This window comes from Chiloscyllium punctatum, chromosome 5 (assembly GCF_047496795.1).
Source record: "Chiloscyllium punctatum isolate Juve2018m chromosome 5, sChiPun1.3, whole genome shotgun sequence".
In the NCBI taxonomy this organism is placed as follows: domain Eukaryota; kingdom Metazoa; phylum Chordata; class Chondrichthyes; order Orectolobiformes; family Hemiscylliidae; genus Chiloscyllium; species Chiloscyllium punctatum.
In genome coordinates, this window is record NC_092743.1 from 117,000,254 (window position 1) to 117,026,997 (window position 26,744).

The window sequence follows — 26,744 nt, forward strand, 5'->3', positions numbered from 1 at the left end:
ATTGTGTGCAGTCTTGCAATGATTACTCCGTATGTACTTGAGTAATAGTCAAATATTTTTGACTACTGTTTAAGGTTAAATTTGTGGGGTTGACTATTAAATCGACACTACTTTTGAGGGGTTGAAATTCATTCCTGTCAAAATTCATACCGTATCATTAGCAGAAGCCCAATTGATCTCTAAATGAATAAAGAGAAATGAACAACAAATTACGGTAATTCTGAAAACCTAGAGTGGAACACAACAGCCAGCAGACTGGAAGACCAGGAGCGGAGCAAAGCAGAACGACCGGCAGACTGGAAAGCTGAAGTGGGATGTGACAGCCGGCACACTGACTCATAAGTGTTGATCTGTTATCTGTGAAGAACTAGGGTCAACTTTTACACGAGATATGTGGAAAATTCCAGATCATTTGGCCAAAAATAGGGGGCTGACTTTTACATGAGACCGACAATTAATCAAGTGTATACAGTATCTTGGGAAGATTTTGCTTGCCTGTTTATTTTCCTGGAGTAGGTGTTCTGCAGTTGCCTCAGGAATTTGCTTTGTGTTTAAAGACAAAATGAAGGGCTCAGTTAGCACAGTACAAGAGATGTTTTTTTTCATGCATTTGATATCATAGTGTTGATTGCTTTGATTTTGGCAATAATTATCTTGTCATGGAAAAATAAACGGGCAATCCTAGGGAATAAAGTATTGGTTCTAGCTGAAAGAAGAAATTAGTATTCTTGAGATGCAGTGGTAGTGTCCCTAAGGTCTGAGCCATAAGGTCTGATCTATAGATGTGTGATTACAAATATCTAAAGGATGACATTATGGCAATTTTTTAATAAATTAGTCACACACTTAAGAATATGTAACAATCTGCAGAAAAGTTTCAAGAATAATTCAAAATTGAAGACCTTTTTCCTAGTTTAAAAAAGTTCTTCATGTCAGTAGTTAGAAATAACAACTACCTTGTTCAGCATCCATTTCATTTGATGCAGAAATTTTAACAGGGTAGAGGTAGATAAAGCAAGTTTGTCACCAGGAATTGCTTTGTTCATTGTTGGGGTGTGAGAAACACTGTCGACAGTAATCCCATCCCTAGTTGCCCTAGGGGCTTTAACAGATATAACACACAGAGTGGGATTGGAATGACATGTCAGCCAGACTGGTGTGGAAATGGTAAGTTCCCTTTCCTGAAGGAGACTAGTGAATCAGTCAGATTTTATTGACAATCTATTCCTTTCTTTGCTTCTGGCTCACAAATTAACAGATTTATTGCATTCAATTTTGTAAGTTATCACAGGAAGATTTCAGCTCTTGGCCTCTGGCCCACTTATCCAGTATTATCACCACTCGGCCACTCTAGCTAAATAACTGCCTTGCAGAAGACTCAGCAGAGATAACCTACACCCTAAATTCCTAAAGAAAATGAGAAAGGAAGTTTATAAAAATGGAGTTAATATTTGTTAGAACTCCTTTAGATACATGGGCCTGTATCTTCCAATGACCAGATAATTGTAATTCAGTGTGTAGATGGGATTTGGGAATGGCAACACTCTGTGATCCCCATCATAGCAGGGTCTGAAGAATTGCCTGGAAAATTGAAAATTCTGCTGGGCAGTTCCTGTACACCAGGAATACAATTAAGTCAGAATTCAGAGTCCTGCTGGATTTAAGTAAATAGCTGCACAGGAAAAGTTAAACTAGTAAATAATCCGACTCTTGAGTGAATATTCACCTGATCTCATACAAAGCTCACAAACCCAAATACACCTCTCCGGACCATTTATATCACCCCCACCTTATCTCACTCCAGACTTGGCAGCTCCTCTATCCCTCCAAGCTCCCCCACCCCCCCCAGACCTAGTGGCCTACTTCCCTCGCTCTGTACCTAGTAACATCCCCCCCCCCCCACCCCCCACTCTCATAACAGGGTGTCCTTCTCCCTCGTCTCCATACCAGATCTGCCTCTGCCAGTCCCCCACCCTTCACCAGCCCTCCGGACCCATTCTGTCCTGCCTCACCCCCACGCCAAACCCAATATCTCCCTTCAACACTAACCTCATACTTGCCTTATGCATTTGAATAATATAATGTAGTTTGACTTTTTGCTAGGACTGGATATGATTTCAGTTGTGAGGCTTTACAGAGGGATACAGTTCAGAGAACTGACGGCAGGTGACTGACTGTCTAGATTTTGCGTATTGCTGAAAAAGACACATGCTGTCATTTTCATTTTAGGCATTCAAGAATCACAGTACTGTCATTCAGGCTCAAAGTATGCTTCATCGATATGTACTGTAAAGCACATATGTTCACATGCAGGGTGCCATTCTTTGCAAACAAAAAGATGATATCCATGCATTATGCCCTTGTCAACTGAACAGAAACCAGCTTGGTATATTCTCTATAGCAATGCTTCAACCAATCAGTGTCCACTTCCCAACCAATCAGCACCATCTTTTTAGGCAGTATAAACCATTGTTCCTTTTGAACTTTGGTATTCTTGAAATTCTGTTTTGATACGAATAGACATAAATTTTGCCTGCGTTTTCTTTTCGGGAGTACTCATGCCCTGTACTACAAGGCAACTATTTGCCTGCATTTCAAATTTCCTTGAAAATAAAGGATAAATTAGGATAAACAATTCCATTGTTACTGCCAGCTGGCTTTAATTCTCTGTTTTAACATCTATTGAAGCAGGGCTACCTCAGATAAGATCGGCAACAGTTAGTAATTGAGTTCTCCAAACATTTGACTTACATCCTCTGCTATTAGTTCTCCTCAGAAACAACATAGAAATCTGTACATCTAGATTAAATATTTCTGATACCTCAAAATATCAGATGACTAGGAGCAGAAAGCTTTATTGCATTCAAATTACGGGACTAACTACTCTTAAAAGTTTATAATAATAACAGCACTTAATTTGGAAGTCAGTATCGAATGCAAGAAAATTTTGTCAATTTTGAAATAATTCATTCAATTAGATATTAAACTGAGGCCAAGAATGTCTGCTCAGGAAGACATAAAAGGTCCTGTGGCACAATTTGAAGAAGAGCAAAGAGCCCTATCAAAGCCATAAAATTCTTAACTGTCCACAAATTATTTGGTATTTGCTTGCACTGCAGCAGTAACTATAATTGAGAAGTAGTGCATGTCCCTCCCTAACCTGGCAAACTCTGTGATCCAGCACTCATAGTGCTTCCGATTTCTGAAGCTGATGTATTTTTTTGCAGTGGAGTTTGCATTTAACTGGAAAAAATATATAGTTTGAAGTGCAGCAAGCAGAGTTCCCTTCATTTAACTATTTTAAAGACAATTTTATGCATTTAAGAGCTGGCAGCCATTCAAGTTCCCTTCATTAAATACCTGTCGCCATTACCAGCATTTAACAATTGGAAATGGCTTCAAAGAGAACAATAAAGTGTAAATCTGTCATTATCAGTATGGCAAAAGCTTAAATTAGACAAAAAAAAGACAAAATACTAAGAAAAAGTCCAAAGATGTACAGTTTAGGTGGATTGGCTATGTAAATTCCCCATAGTGTCCAGGGATGTGTAGGTTAGGTGGATTTGTCATGGAAAATATAGGGCTTCAAGGATAGGGTGGGGGAGGGTGGGTCTGGGTGGGATGTTCTTCAGAGGGTCAGTGTGGACTCGATGGGTCAAACAGCCAGCTTCTTACTGTAGGCATTCTGTGATTCAATGGGCACTTTAGTACAGGCCCTCTATTGGGCTTACCATGTTGGGTCATTCACAGTGTGTGACTTGAAGCAGGAAAAGAATAAAATCTTTAAGCTTTTTGTTTACTGACAGGGAAAGCAAGAAAGTTATAGCAGCCAATAAAACATTAAAGGAAGAAAATAATAGTGATTTAGATAGTGTCCCTTTGGATTGGTTTGGCCTTGTCAGAATGCAGCAATGAGCATTTTAAGTGCATTTAAGTCGTCATTGGACAAGCATATGGACGTACATGGAATAGTGTAGGTTAGATGGGCTTCAGATTGGTATGACTGGTCAACGCAACATCGAGGACCGAAGGGCCTGTACTGTGCTGTAATGTTGTATGTCTTATATTTCTAGTGAGATGGTAATTTTCCAGGTAAAATTATTCTACAAAGAACTCAATTTGGAGCATGAGTATGAATATTTGCAGTGATAGTTGCAGAAGTTTAAGAACAGGCATGGCATTCATCTACACTGTGTGTACAGTGAAGAAAAGAAGTTAAGATATTGAAGCAACTGCCAAATTTTTGAAAAATTTGCAGTTACTTAACACTGAAAATTTATCCTCCGAGTAGTACACAATGCTGATGAAGCTGCTTTGTATTGGCATTGTATGCCTCGTAACTCCAACATGGCAACAGAGGCTGATGAAGTGCCAACTACAGTAAAGGAGCCAAAGGACAGAGTGACTGTTCTTGTTATAATAACAAATAATAACTGTCAATTTATTCTCACTGTTTGCCTTCTGTTGTTCTCTATTTGGCCTATATTCCCTTTAAAACTGCAAGCCTTTATTTTTATGTAAAGTTTTTACGTGAACCTTTTAACAAACATCTACTTTCTAACATTACAACATGACCCCGTGTTTCAAAAGAAGCAAATTAGTTATAAAGCATTTTAGTATGTCCTGAAATGTGAAAACACCAAATAAATACAAGTTCTGTCTTCATCTGCATTGTCATATATCATCTTTTATGCACTCTCTAATATTGCCAAAGAAAAGGAAGTTTATGAATTTCACGTTGTCTTCTGTAAATACATATTGATATGTCTTTCAATGTCCTGTTGTTTACACAAGGTCCACTGATATGTTATTCCTTGCTGGACATGGAGTCTGCTGTTTAAAGTAACAATCTGAATGCAACAATCCCTCCTCATTTTTCTTCAAAATTATCTTACCTGAGATATAGGTTAAGTATATTGTACCATATTACAGCTTCATTGATATTATAATCCTCTCATAATTACATACAAATTTCACCTTCAATTGCTTTTGAAACATTTTTTTTCCCAACTGAGAAATTGGGAAAACTCATCTGACCCAAATGTAATGCTAAAACTAAATCTTTGTCATTTAAAACAGGCTAATCTCTTAAGAACATGAAAGGCGATGGGGCGAAAGCAGGAGCATGTGATTCTAATTTGGCCCCTGGAATCAACCTACTTTTAGTGCAGGGGAAAAGGTTTTTGTGCACTGAAATCTCTATGCTTCATTGATCAGACTATAAATTGCTCTCAGCATGCTAACTTTACTATTTTTTAAGCTAGGCAAACTTTGAGCATTCCACTAATTAAAAACCATTTATAGCATAATGTTTCTTGAATTTACTCCATTCTGTGTTCCTGAAGATTTTATAGTGATAAATTTAGTTATACAGTCATAGGGATGTACAGCATGGAAACAGACCATTCCAAGTCAACCAGACATCAAAGAACAAAGAAAGTCACCACACAGGAACAGGCCTTTCAGCCCTCCAAGTTTGCGCCAATCCAGATCCTTTATCTAAACCTGTCACCCATGTTCCAAGGATCTAATCCCTCTGCTCCCTGCCCATTCATGTTACTGTCTAGATACATCTTAAATCGTACTATCTTGCCTGCCTCTACCACCTCCGCTGGCAACACGTTCCAGGTACCCACCACCCTCTGCATAACGAACTTTCCATGCATGTTTCCCTTACACTTTTCCCTTTTCACCTTGAACTCATGACCCTGAGTAATTGAATCCCCCACTCTGGGGAAAAAATCATCTTGCTATCCACCCTGTCTATACCTCTCATGACTTTGTAGACCTCAATCAGGTCTCCCCTCAATCTCCGTCTTTTTAATGAAAATAATCCTAATCTACTCAACCTCTCTTCATAGCTAGCGCCCTCCATGCAAGGCAACATCCTGGTAACCTCCTCTGCACCCTCTCCAAAGCATCCATATTCTTCTGGTAATGTGGCGACCAGAGCTGTAGTGTTCCAAATGTGGCCGAACCAAAGTCTTATACAACTGTTACGTGATCTGCCAACTCTTGTACTCAATACTCCGTCCAATGAAGGAAAGCATGCCGTATGCTTTCTTGACCACTGTACTGACCTGCATAGCCACCTTTAGGGTAGAATGGACCCGAACACCCAGAACTCTGTGTACATCAACTTTCCCCAGGGTTTTTCCATTAACCATATCGTTTGTTCTAGAATTGGATCTTCCAAAGTGCATCACCTTGCATTTGCCCAATTGAACTCCATCTGCCATTTCTCTGCCCAGCTCTCAATCTATCTCTCCATCTGCTGCATTCTCTGACAGTTCCCTTCACTATCTGCTGCTACTCCACCAATCTTCGTGTCATCTGCAAACTTGCTAATCAGACCACCTAATAATTTCATCCAGATCATTTATGTATATTCTAAACTAATCTAGTCTCATTTGCCAGCATTTTGCCTATATTCCTCTAAACCCTTCCTATTCATGTCCCCATCCAGATGCCTTTTAAATATTGTAATTGTACCAGCCTCAACCCTTTCTGTGGCAGTTTATTCTATACACATAGAACATAGAACATAGAACATAGAACAATACAGCACAGAACAGGCCCTTCGGCCCACGATGTTGTGCCGAACTTCTATCCTAGATTAAGCACCCATCCATGTACCTATCCAAATGCCGCTTAAAGGTCGCCAATGAATCTGACTCTACCACTCCCACGGGCAGCGCATTCCATGCCCCCACCACTCTCTGGGTGAAGAACCCACCCCTGACATCTCCCCTATACCTTCCACCCTTCACCTTAAATTTATGTCCCCTTGTAACACTCTGTTGTACCCGGGGAAAAAGTTTCTGACTGTCTACTCTATCTATTCCTCTGATCATCTTATAAACCTCTATCAAGTCACCCCTCATCCTTCGCCGTTCCAACGAGAAAAGGCCGAGAACTCTCAACCTATCCTCGTACGACCTACTCTCCATTCCAGGCAACATCCTGGTAAATCTTCTCTGCACCCTCTCCAAAGCTTCCACATCTTTCCTAAAGTGAGGCGACCAGAACTGCACACAGTACTCCAAATGTGGCCTAACCAAAGTCCTGTACAGCTGCAACATCACCTCACGACTCTTGAATTCAATCCCTCTGCTAATGAACGATAATACTCCATAGGCCTTCTTACAAACTCTATCCACCTGAGTGGCAACCTTCAAAGATCTATGTACATAGACCCCAAGATCCCTCTGTTCCTCCACCTGACCAAGAACCCTACCATTAACCCTGTATTCCGCATTCTTATTTGTTCTTCCAAAATGGACAACTTCACACTTGGCAGGGTTGAACTCCATCTGCCACTCCTCAGCCCAGCTCTGCATCATATCTAAGTCCTTCTGCAGCCGACAACAGCCCTCCTCACTGTCCACAACTCCACCTATCTTTGTATCATCTGCAAATTTACTGACCCACTATCCTCTACATGAAAAAGTTACCCATAAGACCCTTTTAAATCTTTCCCCTCTCATCTTAAACCTATGCCCTCTACTTTTGGACTCCCCTACCCTGGGGAAAAGACCTTGGCAATTCACCCTATCCATGCCACTCATGATTTTATAAGCTTCTATATGGTCACTCCTCAGTCTCCCAGGGAAAATAGCCCCAACTTATTCAACCTCTCCCTGTAGCTCAAACCCTCCAAACCTGACAGCATCCTTGTAAATCTTTTCTGAACTCTTTCAAGTTTTGCAACATCTTTCCCATAGCTGGGAGAATTTAACGCAGTATTCCAAAAGTAGTCGAATCAATATCCTGTACAGCCACAGCATGTCCTCCCAACTCCTTTACTCAACTCACTGACCAATAAAGGCAATCATGCCAAACACCACCTTCACTGCCCTGTCTACTTGCGACTCCACTTTAAAGGAACTATGAACTTGCATTCCAAGGTCTCTTTGATTGACAACACACCCCAGACCTTATTATTAAGTGTGTTCATCCTGCCCTGATTTCCTGACCTGTCCTCACATCTAAATTAAACTCCATCTGCTGCTACTCAGCCCGTTGGCTCATCTGATCAAGGTTCTGTACTTTGAGATAACCATTTGTCAATCCACTCTGCCACCAATTTTGGTGTCATCTGCAAACTTACTAATCATACCTCCTTTGTTCGCATTCAGATCATTCTGGGACTTTACCAACTGATCAAATCTCTGCCAAGGATAGTACATCATTTCTCTCCATTTTAATTACTGCTTCTGTTTCAGTTAATTTCTCATGCCTTAGTTAGCACATTAACATACAGTATTGCAGCCTTTATCTATTTAAACTTCACACTATGATTCACAGTATGTCCAGGACAAAATAATCTGATTGATCTGACACCCCATAACCTCCTTAAACATTCACTCCCTCCACCACTGTTGCTCAGTGGCAACAATGTACACCATTTACAAGGTACACTGCAGCAACTCATCAAGCCTCTTTTAACACCACCTTTCAGACACATGACCTATGCCTCCCAGAAAGACAAAGGGAGCAGACATTTGGCAACATCAGCCCCTGCGAATTCCCCTCCAAGTCATTCAGCATCCTGACTTGGAACTATTTTGCCATTCCTCACCATCACTGGATCAAAATTCTGGATCACTGTAACAGAACTGAATATGTACCTGCACCAAACGGACTGCATCAGTTCAAAGTGGTGCCTTACCACCATCATCTCGAGCATAATCTCCAGGATGGCCAACAGATGCTGCCCTTGCTAGCAAAGCAGATATCCCATGACTGAATAAAAGGAAATATTTAGACACAAGGACCAATGAAATGGTTGTGTTGGTTAAAGGGGGAATGCCCAACAGGAGAAACTCCATGGTCATATCAAAAGGTGTCTGAGTGTTAGCTTGTTCTCTTGAATTGAAAATGGCCTCAGTCAATAACTATTTAAAAACTGGGACCCTTACTCTTGTCTTTAAAATAAGAAAACATTATGGTCAAGGCTATCTTTTTCTTCGTTGGTGGATAGGATCAAGAAAAACTCTAAGGCTTTCTATAGGTATATCAGGAATAAAACAATGACTAAGATTAGGGCCACTCAAGGATAGGAGTGGGAAGTTGTGCATGAAATCAGAGGAGATTGGGGAAGTGCTAAATGAATACTTTTTGTCAGTATTCATACTAAAAAAGGACAATGTTGTCGAGGAGAATGCTGAGATACAGGCTACTAAACTAGATGGGATTGAGGTCCACAAGGAGGAGGTGCTAGCAATTCTGGAAAGTGTAAAAATAGTTAGATCCCATGGGCTGGATGGGATTTACCTTAGGATTCTCTGGGAAGCCAGGGAGGAGATTGCTGAGCCTTTGGCTTTGATCTTTATGTCATTGTCTACAGGAATAGTACCAGAAGACTGGAGGATAGTAAATGTTGTTCCCTTGTTCAAGACAGGGAGTAGAGACAACTAGTGAGCCTTACTTCGGTTGTGGGTAAAGTATGGGAAAGGGTTAGAAGCGATAGGTTTATAATAATTTAGAAAGGAATAAATTGATTAGGGATAGTCAACATGGTTTTGTGAAGGGTAGATCACGCCTCACTAACTTTATTGAGTTCTTTGAGAAGGTGACCAAGTAGGTGGCTGAGGCTAAAGTGGTTGATGTGCTGTATATAGATTTCAGTAAGGCGTTTTGTAGAGTTCCCATGGTAGACTATTGCACAAAATATGAAGGTATGGGATTGAGGAAATACAGCAGTTTGGGTCAGAAATTTGGTGGCTGAAAGAAGACAGAGGGTGGTGGTTAATGGGAAATATTCATCCTGGAGTTCAGTTACTACTGGTGTACAGCAAGGGTGTGTTTTGGATCTGATGTTTGTCATTTTTATTAATGACCTGGATGAGGGCATAGAAGGAAGGGTTAATAAATTTGCGGATGATACTAAGGTTGGTAGAGTTGTGGATAGTGATGAAGGATGAAAGCTATAGATACAGAAGGACATATATAAGATACTGAGCTGGGCTGAGAGGTGGCAAATGGAGTTGAATGCAGAAAAGTGTGAGGTGATTCACTTTGGAAGGAGTAACAGGAACGCAGAATACTGGTCTAATGGTAAGATTCTTGGTACTATAGATGAGCAAAGAAATCTTGGTGTCCATGTACATAGATCCTTGCAAGTTGGCACCCAGGTTGATAGGGTTGTTAAGAAGGCATAGGGTGTGTTAGCTTTTATTGGTAGTGGGATTGAGTTTTGGAACCATGAGGTCATGCTGCAGCTGTACAAAAATCTGGTGCGGCTGCACTTGGAGTATTGCATATGGTTCTGGTCACCAATTAGAGGAAGGATGTGAAAGCTTTGGAAAGGGATCAGAGGAGACTTACTAGGATGTTGCCCGGTATGGAGAGAAGATCTTACGACGAAAGGCTGAGGGACTTAAGGCTATTTTCATTAGAGAGAAGAAGGTTGAGAGGGGACTTAATTAAGACATATAAGATAATCAGAGAGTTAGATAGGGTGGACAGTGAGAGCCTTTTCCAATGGCTGGCTTTAAATTGAGTGGTAATAGATATAGGACAGATGTCAGAGATAGTTTCTTTACTTGGAGAGTAGTAGAGGCATGGAACACACTGCCTGCAAAAGTAGCATACTCTCCAACTTTAAGGGCATTTAAATGGTCATTGGATAGGCATATGGACGAGAATGGGATAGTGTAGGTTAAATGGGCTTCAGATTAGTTCCACAGGTCAATGCAACATCAGGGGCCGAAGGGCCTGTACTGCGCTGAAATGTTCTATGTTCTATATTTTGAGGGGGTTTGGCCAGATCCATAACACCAGATAAGGATGGCAGATTTCCTTCCCAAAAGGCTATTCAGGAACCAGATGGGCATTTATTGTTGTGTAATGTTTCACAGCTAGAATGGAATATATGTTTAAAAGGCATAGCTTGTGACCTGGTGGTATCCAGCTGTCAATTTCAATCTTACTGGCTCTGTTTGCAACAGGTTACGCTGAGGAAAGCATGCTATAATTTCTAACCAAATCGTTCAGTACTAGTTCAGACATAAATGTGCCTATGATTGTAATATATGTAGTTACAGGTCCAAGTCATAGATTTTTTTTAAGCTTTTGGCACCATGTTATTCACACCTAGTTCTTATGTTGCGTGAGCTAACATATGTATCATCTCATCAGGTACAAATTGCTACAGAAAATAAAAAGTTCATCACTACATCTACAGCAGATTGTAAGGGCAGATCAAAACATTTCACATGGTTGTCAATAGATTATCTTTTAATTTCAGATTTTTTGTTTAATTCAAATTTCACCATTTACCATAGTGGAGTTTGAACCCATGTCCAAGGAACATTAGTTTGTAACTTTGAATTACTACCCAGTGACACGATCTTATGAAATTGTTGAATATGCTCATGTGGGTGAATATCTACTCCTGCTTCCATTTCTTATTTACTAATGACTCTCCTGGGAAGTTGGGTTGGTGGAGGTGGAGAGTGTGTGTTGCGTGTATAAAGAGAGAAGGATGTGCTTAGAGAAGGTTTGAGCTTCATTAAGTGAAGATTCAAGTCTTGCATGTATTAGTTTTGTCATGTACCCCTTAAAGTTTGATCACTTTAAAAAAAAATTAGAATTTCCAGTGACCAACTTGAAGGAATTGCATGACAAGATTTCAAGTTTTAAGACTACTGGTGTAAGGAACAGCCTAAAGTCAAAATCAATAAATGATTACTTAATAAAGAATTAATACTGTCACCTACAGGAAAGATAACCATTATTAATGTTTTAGCTTGACTAATAACCTATTGTCAGATATTTTATAGCACACCTTTTCGAAACTTTCAGTCTATTCGGTTATCAGTTTGAAAGCCCAGCTTCCAATTGGTGCATTTCTTCCTGATCTGCTGTGTGTGCAGCATCCATCAAAACTGTTTCCCTCAGTCTTCCAAGAAATTCCAAAACCATCTCCAGTACCACACTCATCCTTGATGATTCTTTCCCTTATTCATGCAATCTCTCCAAATTTGCCAGTTTTGTCACCTCAACTAGTGGATTATTTGCCATCACCTTTCCAGCCAGTCACTAAATTGGACCAGCCTTTTCCCTGATTTTGCAGCCAATGTTGTTTCTTTGTCTGTCTCTCATTTTGTGTCTCCTGGAATTCAATGTCCCTAACTTTTATCTCAGTTTCTGATCAAAATCTCAGAGGGATTTGGTATCAGGTGGTAGGTATAGGACAGATGTTAGGGGTAGATTCTTTACTCAGCGAGTCGTGAGTTCATGGAATGCCCTGCCAGTAGCAGTGGTGGACTCTCCCTCTTTATGAGCATTTAAATGGGCATTGGATAGGCATATGGAGGATTGTGGGCTATGCAGGTTAGGTGGGCTTGGATCGGCACAACATCGACGGCCAAAGGGCCTGTACTGCGCTGTATATTTCTATGTTCTATGTTCTAGGACGTCTGCTATAACAAAATAATATGTTCCGATTTTTGTTTTAAATGTGTGGTATGCCTGCCTGTCCAGTCATCATGATAACCAACTTGCACAAGCTTGTTGTCAGGCACACCTCATATCTAACCACATTACTCTGTTAATTATTTAATTTTACTTTGAGTTAAAGAGATGATGTGAAACATAACCATGTTTTAACCCCTCCATTTCATAACAATCTTATCACTTGTAGAACTGCTTTCTGGGAAGCCTAGAATTGAACTGATTGGGTTCAGTCATTTGGCAGATATTCTAATGGACCTTGCGGTGAGAACTAATTCTGTAAAGTAATTTGGTGATTTAAATTAAGGGCAGAGAACTCTCGAAATACACATAGCTCCATCAGTAGGTTTAAAGTGAGAATTCTGTGTACGTTCATCTAGATCTATCATCAAAACAGTCCTGACAAAGTTCTGCTTCCAAGATAATTAATTGTCTGCTCTCTATGGATTCACCAGCTTTGCATTTTCTACATTTCACATATTTGGTGGTTATAGTTTTACATTTCTTAGTACTGTCTTGTTAATTGTCTTAGTGTTTCTGATTCTGCTTTGTCAAACAGGTACAGGTGGTTGGATTGTATACGAGGGAAGGATTTCATGAAAACTTTGACTGTCCTATCAAAGTAAGTATTTCTTATAAAAGACAATTTCACTTCTTAAGTCACAGACTGCTATTGTGATGAAACAGAAACAACAAGAAAGATACTGTTCCTATCAATGATATGGAAAGGTTATAAGAATGAACATTGGCTTATATACATTGAGTGGTAACTTCGTGCTTTATGGTTGGATTTGCTGGAGAACTGAAAACTTGGAAGGGATTTATTTTAAGGGGAAGGTTCCCATGATCGTACCGAGGGTTGACACCTTGCATCCCTTCACAATGGCATTTGAAAAATTTGATGTATTTATTTAAAAAACGTTAAGACAAGACTTTGGCTGCCAAGTTGCACCTAAGGGGATCAATTTGGCTTTAACCAGACAGAGAATTGTTGATAGAAATCCTGAATTGGCTGCAAGCCTGACTTTGCCTTATCCAGGAAGTGGGATAGAGTTGAGGGGAAAAAGGATTCTGCCACTTCAGTATGTAATAAATAATCATACAGGAAAGATGAAGTTTTAATTGTTTGATGGCAAATATTTCCATGATAATAAATAGCTTAAACAATTGGTGATCCATAGGATCCATATCCTTCTTGGTGAAACTGAGGAATGACAAAAGTGGGAGAATATTTGTCCTATGTTGTTCATTCTTTCTATTTTTTTTCTATCACGGCCAAAATGGTTCCGGCATTAACGCCTCCATTTTGTGTCTCTGGATACTCTCACGGATACCAATAACTGTTGCAAAAGTTCTTTCTGATGTCAGCCCACTGTTTTGTATCCACATTCAGTCATAATTAAATTTGGATCAATCCTTCTAATTCCGCATAGAATCTTATTGCATTTTAAGTCCAAGCTTTTCTAACCTCCCTTCATCACTTCATCCTGTGATAATATGAAGCAGCTTAATGACTGTCCCTCCATGCCACTTCCAGGGCCTCATTGCTTGCCAGTGCATCAATAATGACAATCAGTTTCTAGTGTTTGAAGTCAAAAGAGAAAATGCTGGAAAATCTCAGCAGGTCTGGCAGCATCTGTAAGGAGAGAAAAGAGCTGACGTTTCGAGTCTAACTGACCCTTTGTCAAAGCTTAAAAAAAAGGGAGAAATAGGGAGGTATTTATACGAGGCTGAGAGAAGGTGAATCATGGCTCCAGAAGCCAAGGTAGCAAGAAAGAGATGATAATGACAGTACATAGAGAGATTATAGGGAGATTAAGAGCTGTGAATGACCAAGATTGAAGCCAGTGCTATGTGACAAAATTTGTGGGAGATGGAGGGGGGAATGGGTGAAGCAGAGGCAAAATGGAAAACAGGGGAGCAAAGGGGGAAGAGGAGAGGAAAAAGGTTATGAGAGAGTGGGGAGCAAGAGAAAGAGAGACAATCAAGAAATAAGAGGTACAGAACAGTGAAAAAAAACATTAAAAAATAAATAAAATAAATGGAATAAAATTACGGAGCAGAATGAAAACAGAGGGGTCGAGATGGGATAATCATCTGAAGTTGTTGAATTCAATGTTGAGACCGGCAGGCTGTAACATGCCTAGTTGGAAGATGAGATGCTGTTGCTCCAGTTTGCATTGAGCTTCACTGGAACATTGCAGTAGGCCAAGGACAGACATGTGGGTATGGGAGCAGGATTGTGTGTTGAAGTGGCAAGCCACGGGAAGGTCCGGAACCTGATTGCGTACAGATGGAAGGTGCTCAGCAACGCGATCACCCAGTCGGCATTTTTGTCTCTCCAATATAGAGGAGACCACATTGGGAGCAACGAATGCAATAGACCAAATTGAAAGAGGTACAAGTGAAACGCTGCTTAATCTGAAATGAGTGTTTAGGGCCTTGGATGGTGAGCATGGAAGAGGTAAAGGGGCAGGTGTTGCACCTTCTGCGATTGCATGGAAAGGTGCCGTGTGTGATAGGAGAGGTGTTAGGTGTGATGGGTAGGTGCTGTGTGTGATGGGAGAGGTGTTAGGTGTGGTGGAGGAGTGGACTAGGTTGTCCCGGAGGGAACGATCTCTGCGGAATGCAGACGGGGGAGGGAAGGGAAGATGTGTTTAGTGGCGTCGTGTTGGAGTTGGCAAAAATGGTGGAGGATTATTCTTTGCATGTGAAGGCTGGTGGGATGAAAGGTGAGATCAAGAGGGACCCTATCCTTGTTCTGGGAGGGGAGGGAAGAGGTGAGGGTCGTGACGTGGGAGATGGACCGCACGCTGTCAAGAGCCCTGTCAACAACTGTAGGTGGGAAGCCACGGTTGGAGAAGAAGGAGCACATATTAAGAGCACCACTTTGGAAAGTGGCCTCATCATAGTGTTTGAAGTGCAACTCATTCTGATTGTAATGACACAAAGTTTGCAACATAGTCAGTGACGCAGGAATCATATTAGTTGTTACCTCAATGCCAGCTGCCTTTGCTACTTTGGTGGGCTCGAAAGCAAAAACTTGCTTTAATTCAGCATCTGACCTGGTATCCTCTGAGGAGCATCTGTGAGCAGGGAAAAACAAGAAGTGAGGTGTTTGAATCAATCGAATTGAATAATCCTCACTGAGACACAAAAAAGCCAAATTAGGTTTAATTCATGAGTGAAAAATGGGGAATGGATAGAAGGTTAAATGAGAGAATTAAAAGGAACAGGTAAAGGTTGAAAGTTATTTTTAAAATTTATTTCCAACAGTAAATTTCTAACAGCTTCTGGAGAAATGTGAATGCACGCTTATGTAATGAAACATTCCAGGTCAGAGATGATGTTTGTTAATGTTTATTAATAACCATACAGTTAGAAATTCACTTTTCCTGAATGGGCCAGACCAAACTCTTCCTGCCATTTGTTTGAGAAGCTCATGGGTAGGTAGCCAGGTTTCATGTTTGTGTACTTCCAACGTTTAGTTAATCAGCAAGGACTGCACAGCACATCCTTTGGAGGAGGAGGATGTTTCTGACTGCAACTTGAGCCCAGATTTTTGCCATGATGGAGAGCCTCTTCTTGTGGTAGAAAGAATAAAAAACATCAAAAATTCCAAGTCTTAACCACGCCCCCACCCCAATTTTGCCCAACCATAGATGCATATTGAGGCTGTGGCTATGCTGCCATAACACTCTTGCGATCAGTTGCTGCAGAACGTGAAAAATTTTAAATCTATTTTCTCGCATCTGTGGCTGTGAATCACATTTAATTGCCCGCACACTTCCACTGGATAATAGTTCAATTGAAGATATTCTGTTTTGAAAATACCTTCATGCCACTTTTCACTAAGAGTCCACTAAGTTTGTAAAGGTGCCAGGGTATGAAGTGGAATGTGCTTCACATTATACTGGATTTATACTGCACATGCTGTCTAATCTAATATCCCAGTGGATCCTCATATCGTTTTACTCCAGTTCAGTCAAAGCAAAATCAGATTGGAACCTTATTCCAGAATTATATAATGCCAACCTCTACAGCTGAAACCACAACACTTTGCTAGTGCTAGATACAGGTAGAGAGGTTGTAGGGAGGGCTTTAAATTCAATGGGATGGGGGTTTGAGGAGGGTTTGGGAGAGAGGTCATGTAAGCAAAAGGATATGCCAGCAGTGCAGTACAGGCATTTGGATAACAATACCCAGAATGGGACAAAAAGGGACAAATGTACAAGCATAGAAAAATAGCAACACATTGGGTCAAAGGAGGAAAATGTTAAAAAGGCAAAATTACTTAAATCAATGCATTCAGATCTGAGTAAGTGAATTAACAACAAACATTGAATTTAATGGGTATGACCTTATGGACATTTTGGAGACATGGTTATATGGAGAACAAACCTGTGAACTAAATTTTGAGAGGTGTATGACAGTCAGGCAGGAAAAAAAGGGTGGTGGGGTTGCTTTGTTAGTACGAAATGGAGTAAGTATGATAACAAGAAAAATCTTGGATCAGAAAGTGCAGAATCCATACAGGTGGGTATAAGGAATAACAAGGGGAAGGATTTACTGGTGGAAGTAGTCAATAGCCCCCTAACAATAGGTACACTGTAGCACAGATAATAAATCAGGAACTATTGAGGGCATGTAAAAAAAATTAATCATGGCTGACTTCAACCTTAAAGCAGATAGATAAAATCAAATCAGCAGAGGTATCCATGATGAATGTATCTGGGACAGTTTCCTAGAACAGGAGGCATCAGGCTATTTTGGATCTGGTCAAATGTAATAAGGCAGATTTAAGAAATAATGTCAGAATAAAAGATCCCTTAGAAAACGTCAACCATAACTTGGTAGAATTTGTCATTAAATTTGACAATGAGCAGCTTAGATCAGAAATAACTGTGATAAGCTAAATAAATTATAAAGGAATGAGGATAGAATTAGATGGAGCGGACTGGGAAAGGAGTTTAGCAGCAAAGACAGTTGAGGGATAATAGAAAACATTTCAGAAAACAGTTCATGACTCACAACAAAGATATATTGAAGTGAGGAGAAAGAATTTTAGAAAGGAGATAAGCCAATCATGGTTAAATAAGACAGTAGAGAAGAACATTAAAGTGAAAGAAAAAATATGAAACATAGCAAAAATTATTGGTCAGCCAGAGGTTTAGGAAAGTTTTAAAAACCAACAAAAGATGCCCAAAAAATAATGAAGAGGGGGAAAATAAACTTTGAGGGTAAACTAACAAGAAATATTGAGACAGACAGTAAGAATTTATTTAAATATATAAAATAAAAGAAAGAGGCCAAAGGAAACATATGTTATTTAGAGAATGAAAGTGGAAATATAATAATAGGAACCGGGAATGGCAGAGGAGTTGAATAAATACATTGCATCGGTCTTCATGGTAGAAGACACTAATAGCTTTCTAAAAATACTGAATAATTAAGGGCCAAAAGTGGGAAAGGAAATAAATCATAAAGTGTTCCAAGAGGCTGGTCATGGCTCACATCAACTCCAGTCTCTCAGCCTGCCTCGGTCCTCTACAATTTACCTACCGACCTAGCAGGTCCACAGCGGATGCCATTTCCCTAGCCCTGCACTCATCCCTGGACAGCAAGAACATGTGCGTCAGACTCCTGCTCACTGACTACAGCTCTGCCTTCAAACCGTAATTTGTCCAGACAGATCTCAAAACTTTGAGACCTAGATCTTGGCCCCATCCTTGCAACTGGATTCTCCGCTTTCTGACCCACAGACCACAATCAGTGACGATAGAAAACTGCACCTCCTCCATGATAACACTCAACAGTGAAGCCCCACAAGGATGCGATCTCAGGACCCTACTCCCTGTGCATCCTCGACTGTGTTGTCAAATTCCGAACAAATGCCATCTGCAAGTTTGCTGACGACACCACCATGATCGGACGATATCAAACAATGACGAGTCAGAAAGCAGAAAAGAGATAGAGGACTTGGTGTCATGGTGCAATGATAACAACTTCTCTCTCAACATCTGCAAAACCAAATAATTTATCATTAACTTCAGAAAGAAGGGAGGAGAATACGCCCCAACTACATCAACGGAGCTGAGGTTGAGAGAGTCAAGTTCCTAGGAGTGATGATAACTGACCATTTATCCTGGACTTCCCTCACAGATGTGCTGGTCAAGAAGGCACTACAATGCCTCCTCTCCCTCAGGCAATTTAGGAAATTTGGCATGTCCACAAGGTCCTTCACCAACTTTTATAGGTACACCATAGAAAGCATAATGGCCTGGGACGATAACTGCTCTGCCCAGGACCGTAAGAATCTACAGAAGGTTGTGTGCACAGCTCAGACCATCATGGAAGCCAACCTTCCATCCATGGGCTCCATTTACATGGCCTGTTGCCACAGAAAGATTGCCAACATCATCATAGATCCATCACACCCGGCAATGCTTTCCTGTAATCTCTTCTGATAGGCACAAGACACACAAGCTTGAATACACACACACACACACACCCGCAGGTTCAAGAACAGCTTCTTCCTTGGCATTATTAGACTGCCGACTAGACTTTCTAACTTCAAATCAGGCTGATCTTGCTAATATTGATCTTACCTAGCGCATGTCCAGTGCAATGTAACTTGTATGCCTCTACCGAGTTTTGTTTTCCACCCTATGATCTGTATGTCCTTGCTTACTATGATCTGCCTGTACTGCACATAAACAAAGCTTTTCACTGTACTTGGGTACACGTGACAATAAATCAGTCAAATATCAAACACCATAGCTATTACTGGAGAAGAAGTAGCAGAGGTACTAATGCGGCTGAAGACTGAAAAATCCCATGAACCTGATATCCTAAGATATTAAAAGAAGTCACTATAGAGGTAGTGAATGAACTGATATTAATCTTCCAAGCATCCTTAGATTCTGAAAACATCCTGGAGGTTTGGAAAGCTGCCAAACCTAATCCAAAAAGGGAGTCAGAAAAAATGAAAGTATAGGCCAGTTAGCTTAATGTCTGTTATTGGATTAATCCTATTAGAAAGGAGGTAATAGCAGTGCAATATAATCAAGCAGTCAGCATGGCTGCATGAATGAGAAATCATGCATTACAAATTTATTAGAATTCTTTGAGGAGGTAACAAGCAGCAATAGATAAAGGTATACCAATAGATGTCAAAAAATTAATTTCCTAAAGGCATTTGCTAAGATACCATGTGTAAGGAATTAAGATTTAATAAGAGCCCATAGTGTTGGAATATAGTATATTAGTATGGGTACAAGATCGGCTAACTAATAAAAGACAAAATTAGAATGAGATGGGCATTTTTAGGATGGCAATCTGCAACTAGTTGAGTGTGGTTCACATCAGGTTCACCTGACAAAGGAGCAACATGATTTTAAATAAACCTGTTGGACTATAATCTGGTGTCGTGTGACTTCTGACTTTGCCCACCCCAGTCCAACACTGGCATCTCCATATCCTACTTGAGTGCCACAGAGATGGTGCCAGTGCCACAATCATTTACAGTATATATTAATGACTTGAATGATGGAGATAAGCATTCTGTGTAGTAGTATAAAAATAAAGAAGTTCTGCTGAAATTATACAAGGCAATAGTTAGATCAACCTAGAATACTCTGAACAGTTTTAGTTCTTTATCTAAGGAAAGATGTACTTTCATTAGACGCTGTTCAAAGAAGGTTCATATGGTTGATCCTGGGTTTGGAGAGACTGTCTTTTGAGGAGAGGTTGAGTAGGTTAGGCCTGTAATTATTGGAGTTTAAAAAATGAGAGATAAATTAATTGAAACATACAAGATTCTTCGGAACTTGACAAAGTAGGTGTGAAGAGGTTGTTTCCCCTTGTGAGAGTGTAGGACCAGATGGAGTAATTTCAGAGTGAGATGAAGATGAGGAGGAAATCTTCTCTCAGAGGGAAGTGAATCTTTCGAATTCTTTACCATCGAGGGCTGAAGAGGCTGTGTTGCTCAGCATATTTGAGGCTGAGTTTGATAGTTTTTAATAAATAAGGGAATGGGGAAAAGGTAGGAATGTGGAGTTGAGGATTATCGAGTCAGCCCTGATCTCATTCAATAGCAGAACAGACTCATTGGGCCAAATGACTTACTCTACTCCTACATCTTATGGTCCTTTGGTCTTATTACAGAAAGTCCTTTTTACTCTGTCTCAAAAAATTGCTCTTATGCCCATCTATGAAAATTGTTTTTCACTTCACTGTTATCTTTTGCCTCTATATGCAATAAATGTTTTCCTTTTGAACTGAATTGTACCTATAGTTACTTTGAAAACAAAGTGAACAATTGCAAAGCAAATAACACAAACAGAAATGGGATTGAGGACTAAATCATCATATTGGTTGAGGAACAAATATTGGTCTAGATTCTGGAGAAGTCTTACTCTTTCTTTTTAACTTTTTGGAATTTGTTTGTCATGTCTACTGGGCTTAATTTATCCAAGGACTGCCATACCTGACAGCGTGGCACACCACCAAGTTATTACTGGTTCTGCACCATGTCCTTCTCTCTGCACTGAGACTGATGAAGTCTTAAGAATCTGATGCTGGAACATGATCAGGTTGTGCGTGTCCAACTGAATTCAAACCTAAATTGCTGCTGAAAAGTGTAATAACTATATCATTCAGTCCTTCTAAACAGAAGCTGATAAGTTAATTATTGATAGTTGTGATGGCATAGCTTTTAAAAAAAGAAGCATAGATCATATGTAATTTACATTGATAAATGCTGTTGGTAAAATGTTCTGTTGAATTTTTAATTGGTTATTTCTTGCTTGCACTTGCTTGAAATATGTACAGTTAATCAGCTCAACTGCATATCATGAGTTGGTTAATTTTTCTCCTTTTGCTTGCCTTCCTTGGTAATTTGCACATGGATCAATGGTGATGAAGTCAGGAATTCCCTGCGTAGGGATTTTCCTAAAATGAAACCACATTCTGCCATTCATTGCTGAACCCCTGAGGCTAGTAAGACTTTTATTGATTTGCAATCTTGTGAAAAACTGAAAATCTATTGAAACAGAACTAATTTATAATCGCTGTGTCAAAACAGGAAAAGGTTGTAATTTAGTGATTAATTCCAGAAAATTGTGTAAGTACTAGTCTCCTGCTCATATACATAGTTCATCATGCAGCAGTAATTGGCCACATGAGTGAATTACATTCGTTGCTCTAGCTGCTTGCTTGCTGCATGGATTTAGGAACAATTCCTGCGTACCTTGACGGTACTTGCATCGCCAGAAAAAAATGATAGCTGAAGGAAGTATGTTATGCAGGGGATTACTTAAATTTACATACAGGTTTTCAATCTGTATTCTGCATCACAAATGATCCAAGAATTGCCACGTACATTTTCACTGTTTTGTTTAACCAGGCTCCATTCCAAATTTGTTTTGGTTAAAAAGTGTATATTTACTGCAAGCACGACCAAACAAACCTAAACCTTAAACCCTAGATGTTGGATGGCACAGTGGCTCAACGGTTATCACTGCTGCCTCACAGCACCAGGGTCCCAGATTTGATTCTAGCCTTGGACAACTGTCTGTTTGGAGCATGCATATTCTCCCCTGTCTGCATGGGTTTCCTCCAGTTGCTCTGGTTTCCTCCTACAGTCCAAAGATGTGCAGGTTGGGTGGGTTGGCCATGCTAAATTGCTGATCATGTCCAGAGATGTGCGGGTTAGGTGGGTTAGCTATGGGAAATACAGGATTACAGGGATAGGGTAGGGGAGTGGAATGCTGTTCAGATGTTCAATGTGGATTCGATGGGCCGAATGGCCTGCTTCAACACTGTAGGGATTCTATGTTATACTATCTATGTTCACATGGTAAGAATTTTAGATACATTGGCCATGATACTCCCAGTTGGATGCAGTGAGGTAAGATAAGGTGTAATTGCGTTGGTTAACTCCGGTGCAAAAGGGATGTACAGGAGGATACCATGGCGAATATTGGAAATATATGTCTAAGGAAATACGAGAGGATTATTGTGAAAAATTGTTGGATGAAGGATGATCCCATTCCTTGTACAACTCCTGAACTCCCTGCCTTAACAGTATTGTGGGTGCACTTGCATTAAGTGGACTCTGGCGCTCGAGAAGGTGGTTTGCTATCAATTACTTGAACTGTCTATAAACAGGAAATAAATCTTATCCATCTAATATCCTGAGAGTGAAATAAATATGTGGTGTACAAGTACTGTTAGCCTTTCTCATATTGATTTTGTTTACATTATTTTATTTTAGATAGTGGCCCTTCACCCACAGTTTGGCAGATCCAGTAGTAAGCAATTCATCACAGGGGCAAACAAGGTAAGTGTGTTGACCTGTCTTTCAATTATGCCAAATTTTAAATCATAATCATCATTTCTCTGTCCACTTAATTCAAAAGGTGGTTTTAAAAAGCACCCATTGTTATGTGCTGTGCAACAACAAATGGTATTAAAACAGTTTGCACAAAATAAACATGTAAAATAATATTAGAAAATATGTACTGATGCAGTTAATCTGCTTAGCTGCAAGTATTTCAAAGAAACTAAGTTTGCACAATTAGCATTTCCCTCTTAGTCTACCAGAAGTGAACTAGCAACACTCAATCTTTATTGTGAATTTAATGGAGACATATCCAAGTTATTTGAAGGAAAAGCAGATGCTGCACCAAAGAAGGAAAGATTAGGAAAGTTGATCAAAAGGTTGATCAAAGACTGCATTTACAGAGAGTCATGGGCATGATAAGGAAGGTGAAAAGACAGAGGAACATGTGGAGAGAATCAGAGTGTGCAATCAGCTTTGGTGACTGATTTCATTAATCGGGACTGGGCTGCAAAGGATGATGGAGTCGTAAGAATGGAGAGGTTAGAATGGTAAAGATGGTGACAGCCCAGGGATAAGGCTTTAAATTTGAGGCATTTGAGAGATCAGGAGCCAATTGAGGTCAAGGAACTTGGCAAATCGACAGGGGAGATTGACTCCTGGTCACATGAAGACTCACGGCTCCAAGTTAAACGTGGACAAGGAAACCTCGGGCAGCAGAATTTTAAATGCTTTATAAATAGAGCCAATAGTCCTTGTATAATGTCCTTATTAGGGGCATTTGGTTTTGGATGAGCTGGGATATCAGTGTGCATCTCTTCAATCAATCACATTGCAGTTTGCTTAGTGATATACAGCAGTCAAACATATATTAGAATGCTTGATGTAAAGTCATGCGCAAAACTCAAAATAAAGCAGGCTTGGGACAAAGGTAAAGGTTGAAAAAGATTTTACTTCTATATGTTCAGCAGTACATTATTACTTTGTTAGTAATTAAGACACTTTAAAAATTCATTCATTGGTGAGAGGCCTTGCTGGCTGAGCCAGCATTTATTGTCCATCTCTAGTTACCCTTGAGAAGGTGGTGGTGAATTGTCCACCTACTGCTATAGGCTATTTGGGGTAGGTAGACCCATAATGCTGTTCAGGAAGGAGTTCCAGGATTTGACCCAGTGATGCTAAAGGAAGAGCAACATATTTCACTGCCTGGTTGATGGGTGGCTGAGAGGGCAACTCTAGTGGTTTTCTCATGGATCTGCTGCCCTTATCCTTCTAGATGTAAGTGGTCATGGGTTTGGAAGGTGCTGTCTAAAGAGCCTTCGTGAATTTAAGCTGTGCATTTTGTTGACAGTGCACACTGCTGTTACTGAATGTCATTGGGGGAGGGAGTGGGTGTTTGTGAAGGTGCTGCTTTGTCCTGGATGGTGTCAAGCTTCTTGCAAGTGGGGGCTATGCCAAGCCATGAAGTTTACAAATTATGTTGCACAACAACTCTATTGCTGTTGATAGCAATGGCACCTCAGTCAAAGTCTGTCCCATTTAGCACAATGATAGTGCCACATAACACGATGAAAGGTATTATCAATGTGAAGGTGGAGATTTTCTCCACAAGAATGTGCAGTGGTCACTCTTACTGATGTTATCATGCACAGATGAATCTGCTGCAGGCAAAAGGGGAGGTCAAACATGTTTTTTTCCTCTTCTTGGTTCTATCGCGTCCTACCACAGACTCAGTCCAGCAGTGTATGACTTGACTAGCTCAATGAGTGGTGTTGCTTCTGAGCTGATCTTGGTGCTGGACATTGAAATCTCCAAAACAGAGTACATTCTACACCCTTACCACACTTCATGCTTCCTTCAAGTGTTGTTCAACATGGAGGAGCACTGATTCATCAGCTGAGGGAGAATAATACATGGTAATCAGCAGGAGGTTTCCTTGCCCATGTTTGACTTGGTGCCATGAATCTTCAGGTGGCTCAGAGTCAAGGTTGAGGACTCTCAAGACAACTCCTTCCAGACTGCATACACTGTATCACCACCTATGATAATTATGTCTTGCTGGTGGAACAGGATTTATCCAGAAATGGTGATGGTGGTGTCTAGGACATTGTTTCTGGCTCATGGTAACCACCAGCTACTAAACAAAATAAATTACACTTGATTGAAGAATTCCTAAGTTTTTGTAGGGGTCTTTAGTGGATAAGAGCTATGATTTCATCTATATATATGAGTGCAAAGTCGCTTGATGATGTACCACTGTTTTGATATTGGTGGAGTAGCAGGAAACTCAAACAACAGCTTCTTGGGTTCCACATTTAAGTTGCCATCCAATGTATTCTTTAATAAGTTAGCTCTGAAGTGACCATTATTTTTACTGTATGTGGAATTTATAATGGGGAAAATCTGACATAAGTGTGAGAAAATGTAACAAGGGGAAGTCAAATTGTCCAGTAGCATGTAAATGCAGTCTTAAATGTTTAATGAGATAAAACATTTAATAGCTGTTGCCCCCTCTCCTTCTCGACAACCTCTACCACTATGGTCAAAATAAAATGAATTGGCACACAAGGTATCAAATTTAAATGTAGAAGTCAAGAAAAATGTTGTGCAGGATTGGGTACAACTGAACTTGGGAATGCAAATGCAATGGTATCCCTTTTTAAAGAGCATGTGTTGTCCACTTATTGGTATATTTCATTATTCTGTGGATTTTTAAAAATGATTTTGAACCATCAATAAAAGCTGGCTATACTATATTTATATCTTTCTGCCAGCAGTTACCCTGCCGCATCTCTACTGACAGTGTAATTACAATGTCACAAGTTTAGTAAAGCACTTTACATTACAAATATGATGTACTCAATTTTCTATTGTAAATTCCTAAGTGCGCTTATTTAAAATGCAGAAGAGTATATCAAACAGAATTGGGGTATATTCTTTGATGTAGAAAACTCTAACTGAGCTAGATTTTTTCATCCATCAGTTCTTTTGGTTCTATCCAGTATTTTAAGGGGAACAAAAATTTAAACGTAATATGTGACCCACCAAGAGAAAAAGTTTAACTACATGCAGTATTCAAGAATGTGTTTTTTTGGGAATTATTTAAAATATATTTTGAGCGACTGTCTTTTTTTAATGGCTCACTAGATAGTTTAATATATGCCATTCCCCATGAATGTACATGTATCTCATGTTCACACTAATTGCTGCTGATAATCTGATTTAGATTTATCTTGTAATGAGGTTTCCCAGCTAACATTTATGTCTCAGTCAATGTCACGGAAATAGATCAATGTTTTCACATCACTGTTTGGGGTATCTTGCCAGGTGCTATGTTTAGTACAGTTGTGACTGTGCTTCAAAAGCTGTAAAGAAAATGAAATTGCTGGAAAAATCTCAGCAGGTCTGGCAGTATCTGTGGAGAGAAATGACAGTTAACATTTTGAGTCCAGTGACTCTTCTTCAGAACTGATAGTCCCTGGGAGAAGATGGGTATTTATGCAGAAGATGGGTTGGTGGGGGGGGGGGGGGGGGGGGGAGCGGGGAAGTGGGGGGGGGGGTGGGTGGGGGTTGGTTAGAGTAAACAACAGGTGGAGTTAGAGCCCAAAGAGGGAGTAAAACAGTTGGACAGTCATAGGGGTGGGTAAAGGTCAGCCTGGAAGAATGAATAGTTGCTAATGGGGCTATTATTAGTTGACAGTTGGTATGATAGCAGTGTGATGACAAGGACTAGTGTTGGTGTGTGGATGTTGGGGTGAGGACATGGGAGAAGTTGCTTAAGCCCTAAAATTTTTGAACTCAATGTTGAGTCCAGAAAGCAGCAGCATTTGCATGAGGTGTTGTTCTTCCAGCTTGTGCTAGGCTTTGCTGGAGCATTGCAGCAAGCCTGAGACAGAGATGCCAACTTAAACAATGATGCCAACTTCAGCAAGGGGGGCTCTGT

General features: G+C 40.1%; 1 protein-coding gene across 1 annotated transcript in view; it reads left to right on the forward strand.

The window, feature by feature from the left end:
* vps41 (VPS41 subunit of HOPS complex) overlaps positions 1-26,744 on the forward strand; it is a 177,063-nt gene that overhangs the window by 69,305 nt on the left and 81,014 nt on the right. The window contains exons 6-7 of the mRNA XM_072571173.1: positions 13,019-13,081; positions 22,736-22,801. Coding sequence (XP_072427274.1) covers positions 13,019-13,081; positions 22,736-22,801 — 129 coding nt within the window. The remainder of the gene's footprint in view (positions 1-13,018; positions 13,082-22,735; positions 22,802-26,744) is intronic.